Source organism: Electrophorus electricus, chromosome 8 (assembly GCF_041902795.1).
Source record: "Electrophorus electricus isolate QZ-2024a chromosome 8, ASM4190279v1, whole genome shotgun sequence".
Lineage (NCBI taxonomy): Eukaryota > Metazoa > Chordata > Actinopteri > Gymnotiformes > Gymnotidae > Electrophorus > Electrophorus electricus.
The window spans coordinates 30,413,435-30,421,748 of record NC_137504.1 but is presented as its reverse complement, the minus strand read 5'-3'; the positions used below and the strand labels follow the sequence as shown (position 1 = coordinate 30,421,748).

General features: G+C 40.3%; 1 protein-coding gene across 2 annotated transcripts; it reads left to right on the top strand.

Annotated features, from left to right (window-relative positions):
- The first annotated feature begins 671 nt into the window (after positions 1-671).
- tbx2a (T-box transcription factor 2a) lies at positions 672-7,941 on the top strand. Of its 2 annotated transcripts, none has more exons than XM_027023767.3 (7): positions 672-1,543; positions 2,363-2,630; positions 3,728-3,874; positions 4,535-4,611; positions 4,705-4,874; positions 5,471-6,060; positions 6,558-7,941. In XM_027023767.3, exons 1-7 carry the CDS (start codon positions 1,185-1,187, stop codon positions 6,981-6,983), a joined length of 2,037 nt encoding a protein of 678 aa, XP_026879568.2. In that variant the 5' UTR covers positions 672-1,184; the 3' UTR covers positions 6,984-7,941. The 2 variants fall into 2 exon arrangements, with proteins under 2 accessions (XP_026879568.2, XP_026879567.2); XM_027023766.3 differs by having other exon boundaries at positions 4,693-4,874.
- The last annotated feature ends 373 nt before the right edge of the window (positions 7,942-8,314 follow it).

Genomic DNA, 8,314 nt, shown 5'->3' with positions numbered 1-8,314 from the left:
GGTTTTAGCATTTTGTTTTTCTTTGTTTTACTTTATAATTAATCGTGCACTGTTTTGTGCTATGAGATAATTGTCGAACTTGTGTCGCTCGTCTTTGTATCGCGGTTAAACCGAATGTACAGTAGTCTACACAAACAGGCGATCTTAAACGCCCTAGTGCTAAAATATTTTTATGCAGTCAAATTATATAAAGCTTGACCTGACTCTTGATATGAATTATGTGGATACCTCCTTAAACAAGCAAGAAAGTGTTTGTCTAGTTGCCTAGTCTATTCTTAAGCTTCTATTACTCAAAGCATCAAGCTCCAGTCGCAATGCTTTATTTAGCTTAAAACACATGCAAGTCAACTGATTTTCAACAATGCGTCCATTCACTGATTCTGTTCCGTGTCCCGCGTGAGCAAAAAACCTCTCTTTTTTAGTTGTGGAGAGGGAAAAATCTTATTCAAAATGACGAAATTTCAGCCGGAATACGCGCTCTCTCTGCCGGCCGTAGATGTACACAGAGCACTGCTCTGCAGTTGGACTGCGCGTTTGGGGGGAGGGATTTCCAGATCTTTACTCTGTCATTGGTTAATATTTTATTCTGTTGACATGTTTTCTTACTGCAAACGCTTCCGACACCTTCTAGCCCCCCCCCCCCCTCCTCCTCCTTTCCAGAGCCTGGCTGGAGCTGTCAAAACCACGCCTATGGAGCTCCACAATTGGTCCAGAATGCGTAAAATCGGCAATCAAGACTGTTTGGTTCATTAGTGGAGGGAACCGAAGAGGAGGGACATGTAAGATAGCCACGAATCTACAGTGGTCAGGGCAAGACTCAGACCGAGTTCCCATGATTTTCGCATCGACGTTTTCGAAGTAGCTTCGTTTTCTGCAGTGTGTCTTTGGGCGAAGAATGGAAATCGTCGTCCCATACTGAAGTGTGAATGTTGTCCTGACGGATGTTATTACTCTGCCACACCGGATCTTCAGAATCGGGAGTAACCGTAGCCTACCAGTCATTTTCCCGTTTACCTTCATTGGAAACGTCAATGATTTTATTCTTGGCACTGGTTCCCAAAATTCGTCACTGATTTTATCAGTCGTTGAGAAGGCGATTATTATTTTTTGTCTACTGGACATATACGAGTTGTGGGCGCACATTTTCGAATATAATCATTTCATCTTACTTTTTGGATGCACCGATGAGAGATCCAGTTCTCACGCGGACCACTATGGCTTATCACCCTTTTCACGCGCATCGGCCGGCTGACTTCCCCATGTCAGCATTTCTTGCTGCGGCTCAGCCCTCGTTCTTTCCGACTCTCAGTCTGCCTCCGGGTCTCACCAAACCTCTGGCGGACCACGCTCTTTCGGGGGCCGCGGAAGCTGGCTTACACGCGGCGCTGGGGCATCACCACCAGACGGCTCATCTTCGCTCTCTCAAAAGTCTGGAACCGGAGGAAGACGTCGAGGACGATCCTAAAGTTACATTAGAGGCTAAGGAACTTTGGGACCAATTTCACAAACTTGGAACTGAAATGGTCATCACGAAATCGGGAAGGTAACAATTCGTTTAGTTTTGTTTTAATTTAAGGCACTTAAAAGCTTTGTAGAAAGTAGCCTTTTGAACAGATCTTTAGTAATAAGAATATAAGATAATACCCTTAATACTAAAGCAGCGTGTTTCTACATTAAAATGGGTAAACTATGAATAGGTCTTTGAATGTTTAAAATCAAATCGATTGTAAAATGATGAGTGGCAAAGCCCTTAGTTTCAGAAGTAGTCTATGGATCCTAGAACATACAATGCGTAGTGTCAATTAGGAAACCACGAATCACGTCTGTATCTGAATCAAATATATTTATTTCAAAATAAAATTATGGAAAATTATGGGCGGCAGAATTAAAAGCAATATTTCGCAACAGTTATGTCTGTTTTTTTCCTTTATAATCGGAAATTAAAATGCAGCCTATTCTGTAAGTACACAGAGCCATTGCGCCCTTTCCTTTTGCAATGCTTCGGATCTGACTATAAATTGAACATAAAAAAGTCTATTGTTTCGTGGTTCCTCCGACTAGTATGTTTTTTTATATTTGGCGTTATAATGCACATGGATTATAACAGCAGGTTATAATCCATGTGCATTAATGGCCTAAGCATTAGAATTAGGTTAAGGTTTGCCTGTCGATTTTTTGGACAGAATTTGCAGGGCTTACAACTAAAGATTATTTGTTGGCAAATCGTTATTTTAACTCAAAAATAGATTAAACTATTATATTCATTATATTATATTCATTATATTATATTCAAGCGACACGCTATTTTAAAATGCTTACTAGCAAAATATCAAACGTTTCCACATTTGCTCCCTGTCCATAGGAGAATGTTTCCCCCTTACAAAGTTCGTGTAAATGGTCTCGACAAAAAAGCGAAATATATCCTGTTGATGGATATTGTTGCGGCGGATGACTGTCGCTACAAATTCCACAACTCCCGCTGGATGGTAGCGGGAAAGGCCGACCCCGAGATGCCCAAACGAATGTACATTCACCCGGACAGTCCTGCAACAGGAGAACAGTGGATGGCGAAGCCTGTTACCTTCCACAAACTGAAACTGACGAACAATATTTCGGACAAACACGGATTTGTAAGTATCCTGACTATGCATTTGTTCGATGTTTATATCATTGCGTGTATAGCAAAATGGAGTTCCTATTGAAGGTTGTTTTGGGTCTAGATTGTCTTGAAATAAATTAAATGAATTAAATAACCTTTTCACTTTAACTTTTCTATTTATTTATTTTACTTTTATAGCCTGTGTCTGGTGAATTTGGCTATAGGCTATAACAGCAGCAAGGGAAAATGTAGGCTGTAGTTCTTGGCCTATACCGAAATTAATAGCACTAGGCTTTCATATTTTGCATTTATTCAGTGAGCAAAGTTACTAATCTGTATGTTAGTATAATGTGTCCCATTCGTCATCACATACAGTAGACTAGCACAGGCTTTAAACGTACCCTCAGGCATCAGCAGCCCCGCAGTTATTAACGATTTATATGCTGTGGATTAAACAACAAAAAATGCGCTGTCGTAGAAATCCAGGTCAAGGACTTAGACGAAAGGCTGGTCTTAACTCGAGTTTCGAGGAACTCTTAAAGCGACCTTTGACGTCTTGCTGGATCTCATTACTAAGACACGAGAGGGAACTGTGCGGATGTCAGCTCCCCAAAGTGTTCTGACTGGCCCTTAAGTGCAATTTAGCGAGGAAAGCTTTAAAAATAAATGCTACTGGGTTGTAGGGAAAAAACAAGTTCCACATGCCTACTGTTGTGGATTGAGGCTGTGAGCTAAGGTGTTTCTCCCCGCTTTGGCTATAGGGTAGGCCTGGCCTAGCCTTTATCCAATAACAATCACATAGCCTAATTGCCATTTCCCTCCATATCATTAAACCATTCAATAATAAATAATGTGAATAAATAAATGAATTATGGCTTATTTAAAGTTGTCATTATTAATGTAATATATACTGCCACTACGACCTTAACCCAACATTTACTATTAGGCCATCTAGGTTTTCCACTACTGATGCTGCGAATCACAAATTTAACACGCATTTCGGGAGTCTGCATAAGTCAATAAATCCAACCACATGCTGCAGTATATCCGAATGTATACCTTATTGTATACCTTATAGCAAGTTGGACATTTCTAATGAACTAATAACTACTGCATTTTATCTTCCAGACCATACTGAATTCAATGCATAAATACCAGCCCAGGTTTCATATCGTTAGAGCCAATGACATCCTCAAGCTGCCGTACAGCACTTTCAGGACATATGTATTTCCGGAGACTGATTTTATAGCCGTCACTGCATATCAAAACGACAAGGTAAGTTGCAGCCTCGAAGTAGCCTGCTAAATGTTGCCAGGTTAACAGTTTTTTTGAATCCTCGAAATTCCAGCTAAGTCCATTGCAATTTCTTGTACGTTATGATTAAATATTATCTAAATGGTTTATGAAGGAATGAAGATTTTATCGGTAGGCCTATATTAACAAAAACAATCAGGGGTAAACCATTATTGTAAAGCTCCGCATTTTGTAAATCGCCACAGGTTTAGCTGTGTTGTACTTAGCTGGAATAAGGTTTTCAGGAGGTTCCAACTCTCAGATGGTTAAAACAATCGCAAATCCATCGAGGGACCAAAGCATCACGTTCCAAGGACAAACATAATAAAAATATGAAAACGTCTAATGGACATAATGTAGGCTAGAGCAAATAGTTTAACTTACTACTGTATAAAAAAAAATAATAATAATAAAAAAATTTAAAAAAAACAGGCATGGTATGAATACCTTTTCAGTATTGTGTATGGGTTCTACACACTAAATAAATGTGAACTGTTATATTTTTAAATACACTATAGCAATTTTATAATATTTAGCATATATTATTGCATGGAGCCCAACTATAATGTACGTTGACAAAAACACACTAACTGGCAAGTTGGATGGTTTTAATTCGACCAAAATACCCATTGTTGTCCGCAGATTACACAGCTGAAAATTGATAACAATCCTTTTGCCAAGGGATTCCGAGACACAGGAAACGGAAGAAGAGAAAAAAGGTAGATTGCGTTTGCAACGTTAAGATGCCATTTAATGAACAGTCCGTGCTGTCTTTGATGAACATACTAAACTAATTTCAGTTCGATCTTTAGGAAACAGTTAACCCTTCCATCGTTGCGAGTGTACGACGAGCAATGCAAAATGGATCGCGACGGAGGAGATTCAGACGCTTCATCTTGTGAACAAAATACCGGGAGGGAATCGGTTAAGTCTCCTCTCGAAACAGTAACAAGTCCGCTAAAATTCAACAAGACCAATCAAGGTATTTATTTGCATTCTTCTTACTTGATTGTTTTATTTTAATTCTGCTTTATTTAGTAGTTTTATTGGTCATTTTAACCGGGTAATACAATATCAGGCTTCAAAAACACGTGAATCATTAAGATGGAACACTCATAAGCCGCCAGTCATATGTTGGAACTGTTAAAAACGGAAGAAGAAAATATATCCTGGCCAATATTCTAAAATTAAATTCCAAATTAAGTTAGTCTTCTGCCTCAGGCCTACAATGCGTTATAGAGCATCTTTATATATATATATATATATATATATATATATATATATATATATATATATATATATATATATATATATATATATATATTTTATATACACACACATACACACACATACACACACACACACACACACACACACACACACAGGATCGGAGGAATGTTAACACACGAGTAATAAATGAGTTTGACATAAACATGTCAAAGATTTAACCCAGGGAGGAAATGGTTAAATAATTTCCACATGACTTTAGAATATAATTCATAAATTACACGTGGGCCCAGAGATGGGTCTATATGTCCGCTACGCGCATTTATCGTTTGCTCGTGTTTTATTTTATAGATGAGAAAAATTGCATCGAGAGCGACCAAGAACTTGACCAGCACGAGGAGCAGTCTATGACTGAAAACAGTCCAGGTCCGCAACAGCAATCTCCCTTCAGGACAAGCAGTGAGGACAGGGTCAAGGAGAGGCCTGGCCTCGACAACAAAGCGGACTACCTGGATGCGAGCAAAGAAAGCGACTCCGCCTTCCGCATCAGAAACCTGGAGAAAGACAGGTCAGACGGCAAGAGTAACAAAGCATCGGAAAGCACCAAGAAGGATTCGGGTCTAAGCGGGATCAAAGAGAGCTTTTCTCCGCTCGTGGTTCAAACGGAGAGCCCGTCGCACTTCAGCCACCTGCAAAGCCTGGCGCTGTCCGGTTTGCACGGCCAGCACTTCTTTAACCCTTTGACCGCGGGGCAACCAGTGCTGTTTCACCCGAGTCAGTTTGCAATGGCTCCTGGCGCATTCTCCACCATGGGCATGGGACACTTGTTTGCATCTATGTCGGGGACGAGTGGATTAGAGAATGGAGGCCTGTCACCTCAAGGCACGGGGGCATCTGGTTCTTTCCCGTTTCACCTATCACAGCACATGCTTGCTTCTCAGGTAAAAGAAGCGACTATGGATATTTATTTTATATCTACCATAGAAATACAATAAGTATGTATTCGTTGTTTAGCAAATGTATTTTTAAGTAGCCTGGACTGTGCATTTTCCTGTAGGCCTATTTAATTTGGACAATTTAACCGTCACTACAAACAAGATCTACCATTCTCACAAATTGTATTCAGCAAACTGGAGAATTGTTATAGGCTAGTAGCTCAGCAGCTACAGTTGAAAGAGGGCGTAACGTTTGAACTAAGAAAAATCACATCCTTTATTTCTAAACAAGAAGCAGGACGTTGTGTTTTCGTACTAGTATGCGTCAAATAGTAGTCTGTGCATTTAGTCATACTATTTCGCCGCGTCTTTGCAAATAGTTTAAGCAATTAGGCCTACTATAAAACGACCACCTTTGACACGTAAATACATTATTGTTGTTGTTACTTTCAACATGTAATTATTTGTATACTTAATGTAGTAACCAAAATCCTATTTTCCAGGGTATCTCGATGCCGCCATTCGGTAGCCTACTGCCGTACCCGTACACCTACATGGCGGCAGCGGCCGCCGCAGCCTCGTCTCTCCCCGCCGGCAGCGTGGCCTCCTCGCTCCACCGGAACCCTTTCCTGAGCAGTGCGCGACCGAGATTGCGATTCAGCCCTTATCAGATCCCTCAGGGCTCTGGCCTGCTCGCCACCGGACTCCCAAGCGCTCTGAGTGTGGAATCTGGATCCTCCAAATCGGGCAGTAGGGAGAGCAGTCCCGTGTCTGAGCCCCATAGTCACAAGGCCTGTGCCAACCAGAGGGCTGGATCCCCCAAAATGTCCATGAAAGATTCCATTAACGAACTGCAGAACATACAAAGGCTGGTCAGCGGATTAGAAAAACAAAGAGACATGTCCCCAGGTAGAGATTCTCCTAAGTGACCGATCATGACACATTAAACATTTCCGTCCTTTCTCAGTTGGGCACTTTGTGGTGTTTGAAAGCCGCATTCACAATCTCCATCAAAGTTCGTATTTCATAAAAAAATTGAGAAAGCTCGGGTCATAAGAATGTGGGTCCCATGCCTATACACCTGGAATCTGGGGAAAATGTGGGTTTGTCATTGTGTTTTCGAGAGTTTTAACCCAGCGATGAACGAATGACGAATTCAGAACCCAAAGTGTCCTCGTTGAACTGTCCTCATTGATGATTTCTCAATCAGTAAGATAACTCAACTGACGCCGAATCATATGGTTTTGCTTTCTCGCCTGAGCTTGTCCATAAGTAGCCTACTACATTTCAAAAGGGACTGACAACGTATCTACAGGATGGGATGGTCAACATATTGCTTGTGTCTGGGACCTGTTTTTCTAATTATTTATATGTAATATTAAAACAGAAATTATGTAAATACGTTGAATTGATCCAAGAAGATACATTTTAATTTATTCGAACTGTACATTGGTGTGTAAATACTATTTAGTTTTCAATTTGTTACATTTATATTTTCCCAGTTACCTGACTGTATATGAATATTACGTAGCGCTTGTTTGTATGAAACTGAATGTGTTTCGATGTTTGTCATGCATTGCAGTTTATGTTTTGCGACGTGTGAAGGAAAGGCGCGACACTGCAAATCTTGCTTTCTGATGCTAGGTTTCATTTCGTAGTCCTAAATGCAATTTATTGCGTTGCAAGTTTTAATACAGTGATAGGCAGGGACATCTCAGGTTTCCTTTTTTCAGTCTGTCCCGGAAAGAGTCTTTAAAAAACAAACAAAAAACGTTCCTCATCCAAGAGATGTTATTCTGACATCCTCTTTGGGCTGGATATTCGGGTAAATTACCATGGTTTTGTTGCATTCTTTACATTTCAATAAAATAAAAGTGTTGCACACTTGATTGGCCTTTTTTTTCGCAAGCGGTTGTTATCGATTGGCCTATATAACCAGATATGCCGCATTATTTTAGTTGCGCTATATTTCTATTAACATTCTCTCTTTTTACCGTTTAATGTCATCGAGGTGGCCGGTTATGTCAGAAAGTTGAACATCTCCGTAAACGCCTACATTTGTTGGGCCTGATAATTAAAGTGTTGGTTCCTAATTACAGTATTTGTCTTATGTCGGTCTGGTATGGATTATAGGATTTATCGCGCAACGCTTAACGTGAACGGTTCTCTACCTTATACCGGCGTAAGATGATACACCTGCGCCATCTGTTGATCAGTTTCGGTGAATTTCCCTGAACGAATACTCACAGTCATGTATTTG